At 38.3% G+C, this 22,617-nt stretch overlaps 1 protein-coding gene and 1 non-coding gene across 6 annotated transcripts in view; one reads left to right on the top strand and one right to left on the bottom strand.

Moving 5' to 3' along the window:
• The window catches only part of GIPC2 (GIPC PDZ domain containing family member 2), a 171,545-nt gene that overhangs the window by 125,251 nt on the left and 23,677 nt on the right, over nucleotides 1–22,617 (bottom strand). For 3 of the 5 annotated variants that reach the window (XM_053214293.1, XM_053214292.1, XM_053214294.1), the window contains exons 2-4: nucleotides 15,515–15,700; nucleotides 5,220–5,306; nucleotides 1,263–1,443 (exon numbers count right to left, since the gene is read on the bottom strand). In XM_053214293.1, the coding sequence (XP_053070268.1) occupies nucleotides 1,263–1,443; nucleotides 5,220–5,306; nucleotides 15,515–15,700 (454 nt within the window). The remainder of the gene's footprint in view (nucleotides 1–1,262; nucleotides 1,444–5,219; nucleotides 5,307–15,514; nucleotides 15,701–22,617) is intronic. The other 2 variants (XM_015066251.3, XM_053214295.1) reach the window with 2 other exon arrangements.
• On the top strand, nucleotides 9,546–9,649 carry LOC113599639 (U6 spliceosomal RNA). The gene has a single exon (XR_003420558.1). It is a non-coding gene; the product is annotated as a U6 spliceosomal RNA (small nuclear RNA).

The following is a 22,617-nucleotide window of genomic DNA, read 5'->3' as shown; positions in this document are numbered from 1 at the left end:
TGGGTAGCAAACAAAGCCAGTTCACAAGGAGGTGGACAGAAACCTGAGTGTGCCCACCTTCCTCTGTGACAAGTGTACTCAGAAGCTTGGTTGCACACCACACAGAATCACAGTATCGATAGCATGGTCTCCTAGGATGGTCCTTCCAGGAGCAGCACTGGAATAAGGGATTCTTTCCCCCCACCCCCAATGTTTGTTTAAGTTATTTTAATTCCAGTATAGTTAACATACAGTGTTACATTAGTTTCAGGTATACAATATAGTGGTTCACTAATTCTGTACATCGCTCAGTGCAAGGCATTCTTTTCTTACATCTATGTAACCCCGCTCCCACAAGTAATATAACCTACACCGTATTTCTATTAAATGGCACAGAATCGCTTGGAAGCAGAGAATTTCCACTTCCATATGGATAGTATCTGTCACTTACTTGTTAAGGGAGGGGAAATGTAATTCCCCAGACCCACTGCATTCTCCCATCATTTTTATTTACTGCCCTGAGAAAATATCCATTAGAAACAAACTATAAGGAATATTTATGTTCTGTGAGCAAAGGGAAAAACAGAAGTTGGGTGGGGTCATGGATGAGTAAGGGCAGCCTAGAATGATTCTGCTAAAGATATTTCAACACGGATGAACACCAGGGCCATCATTTGGCTTATTAAAATAGTGCTGGATAGTCAGGAGAAGCTGGCACATTTTCCTGTAGATGAGATAGCCCTAGGGGTTTGAACAGTTGGAACACAGCTGCCATGGCTAAAACCAAGCAACTACAGATGTCACACCAAAGTGGAAGTAATTTCATACCATCCCATGATGCCAAATTCAAAATGCTAATGGCGAAAAAGTATTGAAGGAAGTCTTTAAAATAGACTAGATAACTATTTTAAATACCAATTCTATGTGTAACTAAAAGTTTTTGCTGTTAAGGTCCACAAACAATAGTTATGGCTTAGAGAGCCCAGTCAAAAATTTTACTCCTCAGCAAGATGAATGTATTACAATGTGCCGTTCTTGGAGTCTGGAACAGCCACAAAGTCACTCGACATCAGACTTTGTAACTCCAAAGGTCTTTCAGAAAATGTCCTTTTAGGCAATTCTTTCTCCTTGAATAGTTGTTTCCCTTATAAGTAGTGCTCTCATTCTCTATATCCTTAATGGATATACTAAATCACATGGCACCACATCTCAGTGCTCACTACCCTTAGAAAGACAAGCCAGGGAAGGGAACACTTCACACACATACACACACCCAAACTTACCAAATGCCTTCTTAGGTTCTATTAACTTCAAGGTAAAGGGTTCATCTTTTTTTAATTCCTTTAACTTTTTAGCAACATCATAGTGACGCCACCCAATGATATCTTCTCCATTTATGGATTCAATATGATCCCCCACACAGATGGTTTTAATGGAGTCAATTAGGCTACCATCTTTAATTCTCTGAAAGAAAATTAAGGATAACACTTAATACAAAATGGAACTGTATAACATTCCTTTTTATGCCCCCGAGACATTATATGTATTGACATATTCACAATGCAGCTTAATGCTCAGTTAAAGATAAAGACCAGGCAACAAAGGACAACCACCATACCTCATTCAGAACTCTGCTCCATCAGTCATCATACCTCCAAGAAACTTCTCCTCAAATCCTCTGGGTTACTCCCCTAAGAATCGTTAAGGTGTTACTCTCCTGCTTCTATAGTAGGTGTTGTTACATATGCTGAGCTCTGAACTAAGCACTTTACATTTGCCATCTCATTTAACTTCAACAAACTTTAGAAGACCTTCAGACCATAGACTGAAAAATTGAAGCTTGGAAAGATCTGTTCCAAAAAATAGGAAGGGAAGGAAAACTTCCAGACTCATTCTATGAAGCCAGCATTACTTTGATTCCCAAACCAGAGACCCAGCAAAAAAAGAGAACTATACGCCAGTATCCCTGATGAATATGGATGTAAAAATTCTCAACAAGATACTAGCAAATCGAATTCAACAGCGTATAAAAAGAATTATTCACCATGATCAAGTGGGATTCATTCCTGGGCTGCAGGGCTGGTTCAATATTCACAAATCAATGTGATACATCACATTAATAAAAGAAAAAGAATTAATAAAAGACAGGACCATATGGTCCTGTCAATCGATGCAGAAAAAGCATTTGACAAAATTCAGCATCCTTTCTTAATAAAAACCCTTGAGAAAGTTGGGATAGAAGGAACATACTTAAACATCATAAAAGCCATTTATGAAAAGCCCACAGCTAATATCATCCTCAATGGGGAAAAACTGAGAGCTTTCCCCGAGATCAGGAACACTACAGGATGTCCACTCTCACCACTGTTGTTTAACATAAGGGTAGTGCTAGCATCAGCAATCAGACAACAAAAGGAAATCAAAGGCATCAAAATTGGCAAAGATGAAGCTAAGCTTTCACTTTTTGCAGATGACATGATATTATACATGGAAAATCCGATAGACTCCACCAGAAGTCTGCTAGAACTGATACATTAATTCAGCAAAGTCACAGGATACAAAATTAACGTACAGAAACCAGTTGCATTCTTATACACTAATAATGAAGCAACCAAAAGACAAACAAACTGATCCCATTCACAACTGCACCAAGAATCATAAGATACCTAGGAATAAACCTAACCAAAGATGTAAAAGATCTGTATGCTGAAAACTATAGAAAGCTTATGAAGGAAATTGAAAAAGATACAAAGAAATGGAAAAATTCTGTGCTCATAGATTGAAAGAATATTGTTAAAATATCAATACTACCCAAAGCCATCTACACATTCAATGCAATCCCAATCAAAATTGCACCAGCAATCTTCCCGAAGCTAGAACAAGCAATCCTAAAATTTGTATGGAACCACAAAAGACCCTAAATAGCCAAAGTAATATTGAAGAAGATGACCAAAGCGGGAGGCATCACAATCCCAGACTTTAGCCTCTACAACAAAGCTGTGATCATCAACACAGCTTGGTATTGGCACAAGAACAGACACATAGACCAATGGAATAGAGACTCCAGAATTGGACCCACAGAAGTATGGCTAACTAATCTTTGACAAAGAAAGAATATCCAATGGAAAAAAGACAGTCTCTAACAAATGGTGCTGGGAGAACTGGACAGCAACATGCAGAAGAATGAAACTAGGCCACTTTCTTATACCATTCACAAAAATAAACTCAAAATGGATGAAGGACCTGAATGTGAGACACGAAACCATCAAAACCCTAGAGGAGAAGGCAGGAAAAAACCTCTCTAACCTCAGCCGCAGCAATTTCTTACTTGACACATCTCCAAACACAAGGGAATTAAAAGCAAAAATGAATTATTGGGACCTCATGAAGCTTTTTATCTTTGCGCTGCAAAGGAAACAATCAACAAAAGTAAAAGGCAACCAATGGAATGGGAAAAGATATTTGCAAATGACATATCGGACAAAGGGCTAGTATCCAAAATCTATAAAGAACTCACCAAACTCCACACCCGAAAAACAAAGAAATGGGCAGAAAACATGAATAGACACTTCTCTAAAGAAGACATCCAGATGGCCAACAGGCACATGGAAAGATGCTCATGTCACTCCTCATCAGGGAAATACAAATCAAAACCACACTCAGATATCACCTCACATCAGTCAGAGTGGCTAAAATAAACAAATCAGGAGACTATAGATGCTGGAGAGGATGTGGAGAAACGGGAACCCTCTTGCACTGTTGGTAGGAATGCAAACTGGTGCAGTCACTCTGGAAAACAGTGTGGAGGTTCCTCAAAAAATTTAAAATAAATCTACCCTATGACCCAGCAATAGCACTGCTAGGAAGTTACCCAAGGGATACAGGAGTGCTGATGCATAGGGGCACTTGTACCCCAATGTTTATAGCAGCACTTTCAACAATAGCCAAATTACGGAAAGAGCCTAAATGTCCGTCCACTGATGAATGGATAAAGATGTGGTTTATACATACAATGGGATACTACTTGGCAAGGAGAAAGAATTAAATATGGCACTTTGTAGCAACGTGGATGGAACTGGAGACTGTTATGCTAAGTGAAATAAGTCATACAGAGAAAGATACCATATGTTTTCACTCTTATGTGGATCCTGAGAAACTTGACAGAAGACCATGGGGGAGGGGGAGGGGAAAAAAAAGTTAGGGAGGGAGGCAAACCATAAGAGACTCAAAGACTGAAAATAAACTGAGGGTTGATGGGGGTGGGAGGGAGGGTTGATGGGGGGATGGGCATTGAGGAGGGCACCTGTTGGGATGAGCACTGGGTGTTGTATGGAAACTAATCTGGCAATAAATTTCATATTAAAAAAAAAAAAGTATATGCATTCCCTACTCTTACCAAGTGGAGTAATAACTTCTTCTGAATCCGCAGTATGATCACCACATCTAAGAGTTAATAGCAAAACTCATGTACCCCAGCATCTCTATAATTATCATTAGAAAAAAGAAAATTGTAAAAGGATAACCTGGGAAGGTTGGGCATTTTTAAGTTTATTACTATATACCAAAATTCACAATAGGCTTCTATTTCACCCCGAAATTTTAAGAACAATGCTATGTTCGTTATAATAGTAACTATTAATATGCTTTATGCAAGTGAAATAATACCAATTCAGAGCTCATTATCATTACGAATAGTCAATTATAAAAGAAATGAGAAATTTATAATCTGACACTGTTTTATTAGGGGTCCATATTAACATTACAAGTTAATAGAATTAAGAGTAACCACAGCAACCACTAAGTACAACTGGAATTTCTAAAAGGTCACAGAAAAATAAACAAGATTTTTAAGAAGACTAGAGTCTAAAGAAACAAAAAAAAAAAACCATTAAATATCCTGTTATCTACCCATTCTTAAGCCATTAGAGTGTGAAAATCTATACATAAATATTGCCTCCTTAAATTTTACTCTCATCTATCTCTTCATACCTTCTGAACCTATTTTTTTTTCTTTGAACAACAACACACAAATTTCAGTGTCCTATCATATGTTTTTAAGACTTGTCACAGTTTTATTAATTAGTATATAAAATTAATTAAATGAAAAACTTTACAGACATGTATAAATCTTACTAATAAATTAAAGGTCAGAGGAACAAAAATCTACACTGTCTTGGGCCTAGAAGTAGTCACAGAAGTCACTAGAAGAGTGTCTAGACAGAAGGAGGAAAGGCAGTTACCAGGAGTCCAAGTAGCAAGGTGAGAATCCAGGTGGGCAAGAAAAACATCAAAGCACAGGTAAATAAACAGAAGTAGCAGATAAGGATCTGGGATGAAGAGACAGGAAAATCAGTGTAAGAAACCTGAACACCATAAGGTGAATCAGATACAGAAGTGGAAGACACAGATTATAGATGTTGTGGGTTACCTAAGCTTTAGCCTCTTAAGTTCATAAAATAAAGAATAAGGTAGTAATTGAGACAAGTTTCTGGAATATATGCTTTGATAATCATATTATAACATGACAGAGATTAGTAATCTTGCTAAAAATGCTACTTGAACACAAAGGATGGAAAAAAGATATTAATGCTATGCTTATATTTAGTGAGTCACTTAATATCCTCTGTAATACTTAAAACTTTGTCTAATCTGGTTTTATCTCATCTTGATACTGCAAAAAAGCAGAGAAGACAAATTTTTAAAAGATAGGATTTACAGCATTATTAAACTCAAAGGATCCTAGCCACCTCAGAGAATTATTATTCTCCGTTATTTCATCGCATATGCTTATAAAACCTGCTAATCACAGACACCGGAACTCTAGGGGCAGCATCCCACCCTCCTCAAAATCTTAGGTATCACATTCAAGGTTGTTTGAGCTGCACGCCCTGCTGCCATGGTAAGCAAGTTTGAGATCTGTGCTGCTGATCCTAACACTGTCCTCAGACTATGCTCATGATAACGTAACGTTAATTATAAAGTTATTTCACTTAGTCCTCACAACAAGCCTCGTTCCATTAATAAATGAGGATACCAAGGTACAATGAATACTGATGAAAAGAACACAACAAAAAGAACTGGGCTTCAAACAGACGTTGCACCCACAGACTGCATGACCCTAAATTATGACAAAGCCTAGAATATTTAGCATCTGTCCCTCTGTATAAGTGTTTGCCAAGCAGTCCTAAACCATTCTGGAAATTTCTAGTTTTAAGTATACTCTGAATTTTCTGATAAGGTTATTTATATGCTCTGGTTCTGGAAAATCTAGGCTTGGATGCTAAAATCACAAATGTTTAAGTCTGTTGTCTTTTACCAAGAAGTTTTACCTGTGAAAACCACACCATACTTTAATTCAAACTTAAGAAATCACATAAATGTTTTAGATTCGACATAGATCCTACAGTATAGGTCTTTCTCTGACATTTCACTTAGCATAATGCCCTTGAGGTCCATCTATACCGCCAAAACTGGGAAGATTTAATTCTTTTATACAGCTAATACTAATGCTCCATTGTGTGTATATACACATACATCTTTATCCATTTATCAACTGATGGCCACTTAGGTTGCTTCTGTATCTTGACTACTGTAAAGTTGCAATGAATACCATACACAAAGGCATGGTGTATTTATCTTTCCAAATTAATGTTTTCATTTTCTTCAGATAAATACCCAGAAGTGGAACTGCTGAATTGTATGGTAGTTTTTTTAATTTTTTAAAGAAAACTCCATATTGTTTTCTATAGTGGCTGCATGTTACATTCCTATCAACAGTATACATGGGTTCCCGTAACGTCCCATCCTCATCAACATTTGTTATTTTTAGTCTTTTTGGTAACAGCCATTCTAACAGGTGGAGGTGGTAGCTCATTGTGGTTTTGACTTGCATTTCCCTAATGATTAATAACCTAGAACATCTTTTCATGGGGGCACCTGGGTGGCTCAGTCGGTTAAGCATCCAACTCTTGGTTTCAGTTCATGATCTTGCAGTTCGTGGGTTCAAGCACCCCTCCAGGCTCCATGCCGGCAGTGCAGAGTTGGCTTGGGATTCTCCCTCCCTTACCTGTCTGTCCCTCCCCCACTCATGCGTGCAGTCTCCCAAAACAAACTTAAAAAAAAAAAAAATGTTTTCATGTATCTGGTAGTCATCTAGGTCTTCTTTGGAAAAATGTCTATTCAGCTTTTTTGCCCATTTTTTATTAGACTTTTTTTAGTTTGATATAGTCCAACTTGTTTACTTTTGCTTTTGTTTTCAGAATCAAAAATCATCACCAAAAACCTATGTCAAAGAGCTTAATCCCCACGTTTTCTTGTGCCAGTTCTGTGGTTTCATGTTTTAATTCAAGTCTTTAGCCCATCCTGGATTAATTTTTGTGTATGATGTGAGATAATGATCCAATTTCATTCTTTTGCAGATGGCCATTCAATTTTCCCAGCACCATTTATTGAAGAGAATCCCTTCTCCACTGTAGATTCTTGGCTCTTTTATTATAAATTGACTATATATGCAAAAGTTTATTTCTGGGCTCTATATTCTGCCATAGTGATCAGTGTTTCTATGCCAATACCACACTTTTTAAATTACCAGAGCTTTGTAATACAGTTTGAAATCAGGGAGTGTGATGCCTCCAGCTTTGTTCTTTCTCAACCTTGCTTCAGCTATTCCGGGTCTTCTACAGTTCATATGAATTTTAGGACTATTGTATTTCTGTGAAAAGTGCCGTTGGAATTTTGACAGGGATCACACTGACTCTGTAATATTGCTTTGGTTAGCATTTAACAACATTAATTCTTCCAATGCATGAACATGAAATAGCTTTACATTTGTATCTTTCTTACATCCTATAGTTTTCAATTATTGGTCTTTTCCCTTGGTTAAATTTACTCATAGGTATTTTATTCTTTTTGATACAATTATAAATGGAATGGATTCTTCTGATAGATTATTCACATATAAAAGTGCAAGATTTTTGTGTATTAATTTTGTATCCTGAAACTTTACTGTAGTACTTCTAACAGTTTTCTGGATAAAGTCTTTAAGGTTTTCTATATCATCTTCAAGCAGTGACCATTTACTTTTTCCTCTCCAATTTGAATGCCTTTTATTTCTTTTACTGGCCTAACTGCTCTGGCTAGAACTTCCAATATTGTGTTGAATAGAAGTGGCAAGAGAGAGCATGCTTGCCTTGTTCCTGATCTTTGTGGAGAAAAACTGAAAGCTTTTCCTTTAAGGATGATGTTAGCTGTGAGCTTGTCCTACAGGACCTTTATGATGTTGAGGTATGTTCCCTCTATACCACTTTGTTGAGTTTTTTGTTTTTTGTTTTTTTTTTTTTTACCATTTGAATTCTTTCAAATGTTTTTTTCCTTCAACCATTGAGATAAAAAATGTTTATATCCTTTTGTTAATGTGGTGTATCACACTGATTTATGGGTGTTTAATCACCCCTGAAATAAATCCCACTTGACCATGATGTATGATCCCTTTAACATATTGTTGAATTTGGTTTGCTAATATTAAGGATTTTTGCATTTATGTTATTAGGAATACTGGCCTTTTTCTTGGGGCATTCTTGTCTGGTTTTTCTATCAGGGTAATTCTGGCTTCATAAAAGCAGTTTGGAGGAGTTCACTCTAATTTTTGGAAGAGTTTAAAAAGGACTGGGATTAATTCTCTCTGAAGGCTTGGTAGAATCCACCAGTGGAGCCATCTGGTCCTGGGCTTTTGTTGGGAAGTTTTTGATGACTAGCAAGGAGACTGAATCCATCTGTTCAGATTTTTTTATTTCATCAGTCTTGGTAGGTTGTAGGTTTCTAGGAATTTACTCATTTCTTACGTTGTCCAATTTGTTAGATAGGATAGTTCATAGCAGTCTCTTACTATCCTCTACATTTCTATGGCTCCACTGTAACATCTCTCATTTGATTTTGAGTCCTTTTTTGTGAGTCTAGCTAAAGGTCTGTCAATTATTTTTCAAAGAACCAGCTCTTTGTTTCATTGATTTATTGTCTTTTTAGTCTCTATTTCTGCTGTAATATTTGTTATTTCCTTCCATCTACCAACTTGGGGTTTCGTTTAATTCTTTTTCTAGTTCCTTGAAGTGTAAAGTTAGGCTGAGAATGGTTTCTCAAGGCAGGCATTTACCTCCGTGAACTTCCTTCTTAGTCCGTGTAAATGCAGAGCTACATAGTACTATTAAATACAGTTCTCTGCTCATCTAATTATGTGATGATTTGTTAGTACTTCTAATTGGTAACTTAATAGCAGTATCAGATTTTTATAGATCATTCCTTTATACCTGCACAATCCTGTGAAATAGGTGTTAGTATTCCCTTTTGAGAGAAGGATCAGAGAAGCTTACTGACTTATCAAAGATCATTTGTCCAAGTAAATAAGTGGTTGGACTAAGACTGAAAGCAGGCATGTGTACTTCTAAAGTCCATGCTCCTATATATCACCACTCCCTGATCATGGAATCCTTCTTCCTTACCCTTGTCAATCTATACCACACTGTCCTACTCTAACCTACTTGGACTTCTAGCCACTACTGAAAAGACATCAAGTACTCACTTTAGCATATATACTAAAATTGGAACCATATAGAAAAGATTAACACAGTCCCTGCACAAGAATGACATACAAACTCTCGGAATGTTTCATTTTTTTCTCCTGCTTATCTTAGCAAAAATAAACATTGAAAGGGTGAGCCAGAAATTAATGAAAATGATTACTTATAAGGAGTGGGAGAAATGAGTAATGGGATAGAGGGCCAGGAGAAAGTGACAGATCTCTGAACATCTTTTAATATAGACTTTTGAATCATTTTAATATTTTTCAGAAAAAATTAGAACATGATGCAGAGAAAACTCAGTTCAAAGAGAAGTGGGATTCAATAGTATTTCAAATGAATAACCATCACCTAATGGGGAAAGGGACAGGAAAGAACCCATTCCAAGTAACCTGAATACTTTGTGTATGTACATGTGTATACATGCATACCAATCTTGAACTCTTAATAGGTTCTTCATAATATGGATCTAGCAATCCTGAAACTATTTTGCATATATTGTAGGACTAAGCAAATGAGTAAATATTTTATTTTAAAAAGTATTTTAATAGGGGCACCCAGGCAACTCAGTCAGTTGAACATCAACTCTTGGTTTCAGATCACTATCTTCTGGTTTGTGGGTTTGCACCCCACATCAGGCTCTACACTGACAGTGCAGAGCCTGCTTGGGATTCTCTCTCTCTCCCCCTCTCTGCCCCTTCCCCACTCATGCTCTCTCTCATAATCAACTTTTTAAAAAATATATATATGTATATATATATATATACACACATGCATATATATATATATATATTTTTTTTTTAATGGGGAAGGCAAGGGAAAAAAAAAAAAACCTATGGGGCAGGATTAAAATTTGAGGCATAATTTTGAGTCCATTTACTTCTAAAATAGGTTTTCTAACCCTATCACTGAAAAGACCCAGAAACAAGGACACTCCAGTGACAATGAAGGAGTCTAACTAGCATCCAGATCTTGATTTTGAAATATCAATCCTCACCAAAAGCAAAACCAGAGCCCCATGAAAAAATGGTTGATTCCAGGCTTGGGAAAAGATAAAAGATGAACCTAGAACATCTTGTTGTGCCAGAGAAGAACTGCTTAATAAAGGATCAGAGACACGTCAAAGGATACACAAGCCAGCTGAAAGATTCCGGCAGACCAAATCTCAGAAAATCTGAGCATAAGCAACAGTTGTAGACTATAACCCATTAAGTGAGAAATCATGTATCCATGCTGATAAAAACAAAAAACAAAAAAACAAAAACCATGCCACTTTTTTTCAACAGAATGTTTTAAATATATAAGAAATGATGGAATTTTTTAAAATTCACCATCTTGAAACCATTATAATAAAAATCAATTCAGGCAAAAATCAATCAACAGATGTTCAATCTGTAAGGTGCAAGTAGGAAAATGATATTTTTAAAATAAAGTTTCTCCCCACAAATATTAATTACAAAGGAAAATATAACATTGCAATGAAGACTGGCAGACACTATACCTTAGGTAAGTGACAAAGGTCATAAGCAAGCTAACATAATGCACATGTGGTACACCAAGAGGGACACATCATTGATCTAATTTTCCTACCAAAAATACATAATCCGTTTCTCACACTGTCCCTCAATTCAGGCTTCTTTGAGGTTTCTCATTCTATGAAAGGCTGAGGGATTATTCTAAAGACCATTAAAAAGACAACTAAATAAAATTCATGACCCTGGATTACACCTATAAAGGAAAAGAAAAATGCTACAGAGGATATGAGGCAACTGACAGAAATGCAATATAGGCATTAAAAATTATTTTATCAATATTAGATTTTCTGAATTTCACAATTGCACGGTCTAGCTATTCAGAAAAAAAAACCCCTGTGCTTAATAACTACGTTCTGAAATACTAGAGACTAAATGGGAATATATGCATTCTACTTTCAAATGGTTCTGAAAATTATATTTGTACATATGTATACATATACACATACACATGTGTGTATTAGACCAAAAAAGCAAACGTGACAAGTGGTAAGAATTGGAGAAATGGGTAAAGGGTATTATGGAAGTCTTCTGTATTATTACAATCTTACAGTAAATTTGAAATTACCCCCACCCCAGTTTGTAAGAAGTCCTATTAATCATATTCATTTCTCTTTTAAGTTGAATTCTATGTCAGCAGTTTGCCGTATGCTCCACTTTCTCTTTGCCATCATGTTCTGCCTCCCCAGGGCTAGTGACTCGTACTGACTCAGGCACATGTTCAAGGAGACATTCCAGAAAAAAAGAACACAAACTCTGAACAGAGGTTAAGATCTAAAAAATCCACGTATGTTTGCAAAACTTCTAAGCCCTTCCTGCTGACATTAGAAAGGCATTGCTGCATGTGCCTCATGTCCTGAGCTTCCCCCAGATAATCCCACATGACTTTCCCAACTCACGATTTTCCATTTGATCACCCACTCAACCTTCAACACAGTCCTATCTTTTAGCAGAGCTAAAAATAGCCATTCTATCAAGTGGGGAGTTAAATAAAGTACTATTTACAGTTAAGGGGGTTGCTTTCCTAGGACTTGTTTTAAATGACAGTGCATCAGCAAAGAAAAGATTTGGACAAAATAAAAACCTGAAACCTACTCTGTTGCATGAAGTTTGTAACTAATTCTTAGTGAAGTGGATGGGAATGCCAGCTCTGGAGTCAGAGTTCTTAAATTCAAATACTGAATTTTTCTGCTACATAACTTTAAAGCAAGCTACTTAACTTCCCTTATCCTGTTTCTACATCTGTAAAATAGAGGTTGGTAATAGTACCTACCCACAGGTCAATCTCCCAGACACCATGTTCAACAGAAGAATCCAGAAACGACAGAGTACATAATATAGAATTCTACTTACAGAAGGTTCAAGAACAAGCAAAACTGTAGTGATAGAGGTCAGAGTAGTGGCTACCTTTGTGGGAGAAGCATACTGCCTAGGAAACAGTACAAGGGAGACTTCTGGGTGGTGGAAATGAAGTTTCCCTTGATCTGGGTGATGGTTAACAGGTGTGAGTACAATAAGCTGAACATTAAAAATCTGTTATACCCTGGGGTGCTTGGGTGGCTCAGTCTGTTAAGTGTCGGACTCTTGAGTTTGGCTCAGGTCATGATCTCACAGTTCATCAATTTGAGCCCCATGTTGGGTTCCCCACTGACCATGCAGAACCTGCTTGGGATGTTCTCACTCCCTCTCTCTCTGACCCTCCCCTGCTCACGTGGGTGTACATTCTCCCTCTCTCAAAATAAGTATTTTTTTAAAAATTTGTTATACCTCAACAAGAGGAAACATAGTACCAATGGAATGGTTGAGACTTAAATGAGAAAATGTATGTCAAGTGCCTAGTACATAAGCATTCAATAAAAGTCTGTTATACAATTGCTTAATAGAACTGTTTAAGAGATAAGTCTACTTTTCTTTTCCCCACACCTCAGTTCTTAGTTTTTCATACTATTTCAAACTTCCTTCTCTTGCCTTTACAGCTCTATATTGCTCTATTTGTATTTAAATAAATTCTATAGTTAAAAATTCTTCAAACTTTTCTAAAGCTTATTTATTTTGGGGCGGCACAAGTGGGGGGGCGAGGGAGGGAGGGGTGGAGAGAGGGAGAGAGGGAGAGAGGGAGAGAGAGAATATCCCAAGGAGGCTACACACTGTCAGTGCGCAGTCCAACACAGGGCTCAAACTCACAAACCATGAGATCATGACCTGAGCCAAAAATCAAGAGACAGACACTTAACCAACTGAGCCACCCAGGCACCCCTGAAGACTATTTAAGATGTAAGAAGGTGTCAAAAATATGTTGGAGCGCCTAGCTGGCTCAGTCAGCAGATCATAAAACACAGTCTCTGGGTCGTGAGTTTGAGCCCCACATTGGGCATAGAGATTACTTAAAATTATATAGGTGTATGTATATACATACACACACATACATACATATATATGGACACCTAGGTGGCTCACTAGGTTGTACATCCAACACTTGATCTCAGCTCAGGACTTTGGTCTTGAGTTCAAGCCAAACAATGATGGGCTCCACACTGGGCACGGAGCCTACTTTAAAAAAAAAAAATTGAGGGGCGCCTGGGTGGCTCAGTCGATTAAGCGTCCGACTTCGGCTCAGGTCATGATCTCGCGGTGCGTGAGTTCAAGCCCCGCGTCAGGCTCTCAGAGCCTGGAGCCTGTTTCAGATTCTGTGTCTCCCTCTCTCTCTGACCCTCCCCCATTCATGCTCTGTCTCTCTCTGTCTCAAAAATAAATAAACGTTAAAAAAAAAAAATTAAAAAAAAAAAATTGAGGGGTACCTGGATGGCTCAGTCTGTTGAACATCTTACTCTTGTTTCAGCTTAGGTCATGATATCACAGTTCATGGAATCAAGGCCCACATCAGGCTCTGTACTACAGAGTGGAGCCTGCTTGGGATTCTCCTTCTCCCTGTCCCACCCCACTTGCATGAGCTCTCTCAAATTTTATATATATAATTTTTTTTTAAATATAGCAAAAATGAACTATTGGGACCTCATCAAAATAAAAAGCTTCTGCACAGTGAAGGAAACAATCAGCAAAACTAAAAGGCAACTAACAGAATGGGGGAAGATATTTGCAAACGACATATCAGATAAAGGGTTAGTATCCAAAAATCTATAAAGAACTTCTCAAACTCAATACCCAAAAAGCAAATAATCCAGTGAAGAAATGGGCAAAAGACACGAATAGACACTTCTCCAAAGAGGGCATCCAAATGGCCAACAGACACATGAAAAAATGCTCAACATCACTCATCAGGGAAATACAAATCAAAACCACAATGAGAGACCACCTCACACCTGTCAGAATGGCTAACATTAACAACTCAGGCAGCAACAAATGTTGGTGAGGATGCAGAGAAAGAGGATCTCTTTTACACTGCTGATGGGAATGCAGGCTGGTGCAGCCACTCTGGAAGACAGTATGGAGGTTCCTCAAAAAACTAAAAATAGAACTACCCTACAACCCAGCAATGGCACTACTAGGCATTTATCCAAGGGATACAGGTATGCGGTTTCGAAGGGACACACGCACCCCAATGTTTGTAGCAGCACTATCAACAATAGCCAAAGTATGGAAAAAGCCCAAATGTCCATCAATGGATGAATGGATAAAGAAGATATGGTATATATATACAATGGCAATCAAAAAGAATGAAATCTTGCTACTTGCAACTATGTGGATGGAACTAGAGGGTATTATGCTAAGCAAAGTCAGTCAGAGAAAGACAAAAATCATATGACTTCATTCACAGGAGGGCTTTAAGACAGAACAGATCAACACAAGGGAAGGGAAGCAAAAAAGCATATAGAAACAGGGAGGGGGACAAAACATAAGAGACTCTTAAATATGGAGAACAAACAGAGGGTTACTGGAGGGGTTGTGGGAGGGGGGATAGGCTAAATGGGTAAGGGGCATTAAGAAATCTTCTCCTGAAGTCATTGTTGCACTATATGCTATTTTGGATGTAAATTTAAAAAATGAAATTAGAAAAAAATAAAATACATTTGGAAATCACCCCCCTCCATTTTGTTTAAATGAAACCTTACCAACCCATCCCTACTGAGCCAGTTCTGACTGTTAAGATCATTTCTTTGACCTGGTAGATTTTCTTAAATATTACCCTCCATTAAGTCACATAGTTATTTTATTTTTTTTTTTATTTTTTTTTTCAACATTTTTTTATTTATTTTTGGGACAGAGAGGGACAGAGCATGAACGGGGGAGGGGCAGAGAGAGAGGGAGACACAGAATCAGAAACAGGCTCCAGCCTCCGAGCCATCAGCCCAGAGCCTGACGCGGGGCTCGAACTCACGGACCGTGAGATCGTGACCTGGCTGAAGTCGGACGCTTAACCGACTGCGCCACCCAGGCGCCCCAGTTATTTTTTTTTTTTTTTTTAAGACTTACCTTTATAAAAGCATAGCCAGTACCATTATCTGTAATGGTGAGACCAAGTGAATCCTCAGATTTATGTATATTTACTTCCTTTTTGATCCCTTTCACATGGGCAAATATGAAATCTTCAAGACCTATCTGTGATCCTAAGAGTCTTTCCATATCAACTTTAGGTGTGTTTAACGTGCAGTATAAGATCTGTAAGAAAGAAAGAAAGAAAGAGTTCAGTTTCCACCAGGAAAACATTCTGGTTATTAGGGTATTTGAGTGAAATAGTCGATTTATGACAGAAGTTACATCATTAACATCGGGTAATATATATGGAATATTTCCTATAGGCAAGGCTCTATATTAAACACTTTACGGTCATTATCTCATTAAATCCTCACAATGACTTTACAAATACTTATCCCCTCCAAATTACAGATGAGGAATTTGAGGTTTAGGGAAAGAAAGTAACTGGCCTAAGGTCACAAAGCCAATATTTGTCAAGAGCAAGATTCTGAGTTTACATCTCACCAACTTCCAAGTGATTGAAAAGATCTCCACTACCTGCCATTTACAATGCTAAAAATCAAAAGTTGTCTTCTCAAAGGCAAGGCCATGACATGTATGCCACAATGAAATTATAGGCAAGTCTATTTTTGAAAACTGCTAAGTTTTTTAAATGAGGAAATTTATCTTGCATTAGAATGCTTGAGAAAATTAATGAATGAGGTGCAAAAATAAAGAGGTCTAAAACATATCTTACAGACTCACTAATCCAATCCCTTAATTTTCTTGGGTATGTAAAACAAAAACATTTCAGTATAGCAGTTTTATTCCAAAATAGTTAAGGTTTTTTTAATTTTTATTATCAATTTTGCCACCGATGTTGCCAACACTTCCTCGGACCCTGAGCCTTGCTTCAGTCCTCACTTTCTATCCTCTCCCTGGATCCCCAGGTTTCATACCATTCTTGACTCCCACTGGAAGGTAAGCCTTCTCACATCCATAAGCCTCATGAAGTTCAGGAATGGCACAACTACTACTTATTAAATGGATCTTTAAGGCACATCAGAATGTGTCTGAACTGGAAGCACTCTCTGTTCTACAACTAAAAGATCCAGCATGGTCAGCAAGATTCTGACCAATTTCAGATGTATATGAAAGGAGCTACTGAGGAGGACAAGAGGCAACTAGATAGAAAAGAAAAAAGGCTTACAAAGAAACATGTGCTGTCCTGCCCTTTCCCCTTTTCCTCTGTGGGGAGCTGTGCTAACTGGTGGACCTTTGATTTAACCCTTTGTGTTCCTGGGCAGGGCAGAATATATTTAGTTCTGTAATTAGTAAGTTTTTGTGAAATACTCTAGTATAAGAACTGTATTATTCACAGGGAAAAAGAAAGTCCTTTAAGAAAGGTTCCTATTCTTTATTCTGTGAAATCAAAGGTATAATTAGTCCACTGACAAAAATCAGTAATAGTGTGGGTAGAGGGACAAGGTAACATGCACAGTGAACAGTTTTCCTGATTTTCTTTCTCAAAACGATGGGAAGTAAAGAAACAGTTTTGTTATTACTGGTTTTAACAGTGAATCTGCTAATGGTGTTCATAGTGGATCCCAACACCATTAACATAAAAACTTAACAGTTAGAAAACATTAAAACAGAATGATGATGTAATAGGGCAGGAGAAAAGCCCCAAAAAGGAAATCCCACACGAAGTGGACTTCTAGTTACTAAGCTGCTTCCTTTCTTTCAATTTTTCACATTTCCCTGCAGAGCAAATATTAGATTTCCTGTAGGTATGACCCTTTTTCATTGTGCTTCCTCCCCTACAGAACAATGTTACCTCCCAGGCAGCCAAAAGTTTGCAGGCAAGGCAAGACATGGGTGCCTTCCTCTTCCCCTCTTCACATAACACTCAGATCTCAAGTATCTATACATCTTAGGTGCTCTGGAGGAAAAGGACTCACATTCCCTATTCTAGGCATAAGATTTAAACTAGTGTAAGTGGTATTTTAGGAGTAGGCATGTGGCCCAATCGCAGCCAACAAGACATGGAAGAAGATGTCCAAGGATCTTCTGGAGAATATTTTTTTACTCTTAAGAAACATACAGTAAAAGACCATCCTTTCCTTGCCCTGGATGCTGCCTTATCTGTAGGTGGTCTGGGAACTTCCACCACCATCTTACTACTGAGGAAGAAACCAGTGCCAAGAAAGGCAAAGCGAAGAGATGGAATAAACCCAGATCCCTGACATAGGGGAGTTGCTCTGTTCACCAACTCTGGAGCTCACTCTACCCCTTTTATGCAACTGCTTTAGCCAATTTTAGCAAGTAGTTTCATATTATTGCAGTTGAAAACTTATCAGATACACAGTCTTATCCCAAAATATTTAGTTACACAAACCAATAATTTAACCAACCCATTTTAGATTTTGTTGTTTTCAAATAAAAAGATTCCAGATATAAAAATACAAAAGATAGGAATTCTATTTCTTCCATTTAAAAGTTCTTTCTAGGGGTGCCTGCGTGGCTCAGTAAGTTGAGAGTCCAACTCTTGATTTCTGCTCAGGTCATGATCCTAGGGTTGTGAGCTCAAGCCCTGAGTTAGGCTCCGCACTAAGCATGGAACCTGCTTGTGATTCTCTTTCCCTCTGTCCCTCCCCTTCTCACTCTCTCTAAAATAAAACCTAAGCAAAAGTTCTCTCTACTTTCTAGCTCAATTTATCCTTAAACTCAGTCAGGAAGCTGGTGAATTATGTTTAATATACTGAGATACTATGCATCCTTATCCAAATTTCACATCCTATCTCCTCTATCAAAAATTTCAGGCACAGGGTACCTGGGTGGCTCGGTCAGTTGAGTGTCCAACTCTTCAGCTCAGGTCATGATCTCAGTTGGTGGGATTGAGCCCCATGTTGGGCTGTGCGCTGACAGCACAGTGCCTGCTTGGGATTCTCTCTCCCCCTCCCTCTCTCTGCCCCTTCCCGGCTTGTGCTCATGCTCACTCTTGTTCTCTCAATAAACATTTAAAAAGAAGAAATTTCAGGCACAGAAAAAGTGGTTCCCCCTTACTTCCAATATCAGCAAAATAAATCCCCAAGAGGAAATATTTCATCCTTAAAATGGTTGTTAGGAAAAAAAAAAAAAAAACAGATTAAGAGGTAAGAGATTTGGGGTGCCTGGCATGCAACTCTTGATCTCCATGTCCTGAGTTCAAGCCCCACACTGGGCATAGGGATTATTCTTAAAAATAAACTTATGGGGCACCTGGGTGGCTCAGTCAGTTGAGCATCCAATTTCAGCTCAGGTCATGATCCCACTGTTTTGTCAGTTCGAGGCTCATGTCAGGCTCTGTACTGACAGCTCAGAGCCTGGAGCCTGCTTCCAATTCTGTGTCTCCTCCTCTCTATGCCCCTCCCCCGGCTCACACATGGTCTCTCAAAAATAAACATTAAAAAAACAAAAAAAGGGTAAGAGACTTGAATCTAGTCCCACTTCCGTACTCTCAGTGAGCTCAGTCAAATCATTTGACCTCCCTGGTTCTCGTGTACATCATGACATTAGTAAAGTTGGTCTACTGACACACTTGTTGCAAAAACTGAGAGACTACATATATGTACTTCTTAAACGAAAAAGCTCTTTATAGAGGTTATTATTCCTGGAATGTAAGGGTTTCTTGAACAGTGATGTTTCACCCATGCTTGAAAGCTGCTTAGTTTTCCTGAAGAGATCAGATTTTGTTTCTTTTTAATGTCATCAACAGATGGATTCCTTTTCTCCCATAAATTACATTATCTTTCAACTTTGTTGTTAAAGAATAACTCATGGAGGGGCACCTGGGTGGCTCAGTCAATTAAGTGTCTGACCTTGGCCCAGGTCATGACCTCGACCTTGTGGTTCTGGAGTTCAAGTCCCACATTGGGCTCTGTGCTGACCGCTCAGGGCCTGGAGCCCGCTTTCTTCTCTTGCTCTCTCTCGCTCTGCCCCTCCCCCCACTCATGCTGTTTTTCTCTCAAAAACAAACAAACAAACAAACAAATAAATAAATAAGAGGGGGCACGAGGGTAGCCCAGTTGGTTAAGCATCCAACTTCAGCTCAGGTCATGATCTCACAGTTCATGGGTTTGAGCCCGCATTGGGCTCTGTGATGACATCTTGGAGCCTGGAGCGTGCTTCAAATTGTGTGTGTGTGTGTCTGCCCCTCCCTTGCTTGCGTGCTCTCAAAAATAAATAACTCATGGACAGTATTCTTACCATGCACTGTATTTGAATTGCTATCTTCTGGTTATCATGTGGTTATGATTATTCACCCTTAAAACTCACTCTATAGCCAAGATAAGTCTGAATAACTATAGAGTCACTAATACAGATTAATATTGCTTTTTCTCTCCATTATATACTTTATAATGTCCCTTGTTAATAAGTAGCTTGTCATTGGTGTTTCAAAAAATATTCTGGCCCACAAACAGGTTACAAATTTCTCCAAAAACACATCAAGTGCATTTTTTTTTTTTTTTTTTTTTTAAATCAAGGAAGTTCATTTCCAACTTTCTTTTGTTTAATACTTTCCTTAAACAGGAACTGAGTTGGTCAAACATTCCACATGTTCCAAAGTTCTCTGGAAGAAATTATAGGCTTGTGCAGCTGCCATTAGATTATTTGTGAATGTGATTTTAAATACAAGCAACTGGAATCTTTACCTCTTGAGGTTTTCTAAAATAGCAGTATTACGATTTTAATACTACTTTCCTACATCTCAATCTACCAAAAATCTAACTTTCTACAGGTTTTCTAGAAATATCCATGTTATTACAGAAAATAAAAAGCACATAATGACAAATCTAGTAACTAAACCACACTTTTTGTTGTTGTTGTTTCCTTAAGTAATCTCTACAGTAAACATAGAGCTTGAACTCCTAACTCTGAGATCAAGATTAGCATGCTCTACGAACCAGGCCAAGCCAGGCACCCCAACTAAACCATACTTTCATCAGGAGTTAATACTTCATCTTTACACATAAGAACACTGCTTGGATTGTTTCCTTTGTTAATGACTATGGTTTTTATCTGGGCTGTTCTCATTATCTAAGTCTCAGACTTTTTCCTCAATAAAAGATTATTTTACCTCTATCTGATTAACTGCCCTTAAAATAGCAGGAATTAGGGGTACCTGGGTAGCTCAGTAAGTTAGGCGTCTAACTTTGGCTCAGGTCATGACCCCGAGGTTCGTGGATTTAAGGCCCCTCTTCTGGCTCCGTGCTGACAGCTCAGAGCCTGAAGCCAGCTTCAGGTTCTTTGTCTGTCTCTCTCTCTCTCTCTCTCTCTCTCTCTGCCCCTCCCCTGCTCACACCCTTTCTCTTTTTTCCTCTCTCTCTCTCAAAAATAAACATTTAAAAAAATGTTTTTAAATAGCAGGAATTAAAAACAACCTGAGGGGTGCCTTGGTGGCTCAATTGGTTAAGCATCCAACTCTTGCTTTCATCTCAAGTCATGATCTCACAGTTTGTGGGATGGAGCCCTGGATCAGGGCTCCCAATCCCTGTTTGGGATTCTCCTCCCCCCCCCCCCCGCCCCCCCCCCCCCGATTGCACACTCTCATCCTCTCAAAAATAAATAAAATAAACATTAAAAATATATATAGGGGCACCTGGGTGGCTCAGTTAAGCAATTGATTCTTGGTTTTGGCTCACGTCATGGGTCTCCTGGTTTGGGAGAGCAAGACCCACTTCAGGCTCCAACAGTGCAGTCTGCCTGGGATTCTCTCTTCCCCTCCCCCACACTCACACACACACTTTCCAACTAAATAACTAAATACATATATACATACATACAACCTGAAACTAAGAACAGAATAATTATTGTGGGGGGGGGGGGGAATTACCCATTTACTGAGTGCTTGAATAGATGAGAGTAGCTTTAGCCAAGCCAGTGACAATATTCTTATTCAAAACTCTTCCACAAAGCTCTCAAGGTCTTATGCTACATGGCTCCTCCAAAATAGGTTATGTGATAAACATATCAAATAACTTCTAAAACTCAATACTTCAATTACAGTCATGAACTGGGGCACCTGCTCATCCCTCTTAGCTGTACACAGTTTGAATACTGGCTCCCACTTCCAGTAAAGTAGTGGCAAAGTGAAGGAACGGAGAAGATAGGTCTGGAAGAATGGAAAAATAAAATCAAAGTAAAGGTCCAAGAACCATTATGTGCACCAGGTACTTTCACATATTACCTCCTTTAATCCCTACAGCAATTCTAAGTAAGAGATATTACCTTCCCCCTCTTTTAACAAACTAAAAAATAAAGGCTAGAAATGGCACCATTTGCAACAATATGGATAGACCCAGGGGCATTATACTAAGATAAATCTGACCAAGAAAGATAAATATTGTATGAGCTCACTTACATGTGAGCTCTAAAAAGAGCAAACCTCAGATACAGAACAGATTGGTGCTTACCAGAGGCAGGGGATGCAGGGTGGGAAAAAACAGGTGAAGGTGGTCAAAAGGTACAAATTTCCCGTTATAAAAAACAAGTCCTAGGAATGTGATGCACAGCACCTATAGTTAATACTATATTGTAGATTCGAAAGTTGCTAAGAGAAATCTTAAAAGTTCTCATCACAAGAAATCATAACTATTTGTGTCGACGGATGTTAACTGGATATCATGGTGGTCACTTTGTGATATATACAAATACTGAATCCTTATAATTTACATGTACTATTTCAGGTATACATCTCAAAAAAGTTAAAAAGACTTAGATAAAACGGGTTAGAGTCATATCAGTAGTATTTGGTGCACATGAGATTCCAACCCTGGGTCCAAGTCCAAGTTCTTTTCCCTGCAGTGTTACCTCTCTTGACATCTAACACCTGCACAGAGAGGGACACCTAAGTTACTGATCACTTCCTAAAGCCATTAGCGCAACTAATCCTTGTGAGTCAAGTCCTGAGGGCAGGCATAACTACGCCCTGGGCAATGTGATTTATTAGATGATTCATCTAAGGTCACATAGGTAATGAATGACGATCAAAATGGGAATTCAAAACTTCTGGGCTTTTTCTAACCCATGATACTATAATTGTGCTGTAACCAAACTCAGCTTTGAATTTTTTTTAAGGT

This window comes from Acinonyx jubatus, chromosome C1 (assembly GCF_027475565.1).
Source record: "Acinonyx jubatus isolate Ajub_Pintada_27869175 chromosome C1, VMU_Ajub_asm_v1.0, whole genome shotgun sequence".
Classification (NCBI taxonomy): domain Eukaryota; kingdom Metazoa; phylum Chordata; class Mammalia; order Carnivora; family Felidae; genus Acinonyx; species Acinonyx jubatus.
Note: the sequence above shows the minus strand (reverse complement) of the source record. Positions and strands in the feature narration are given on the sequence as shown.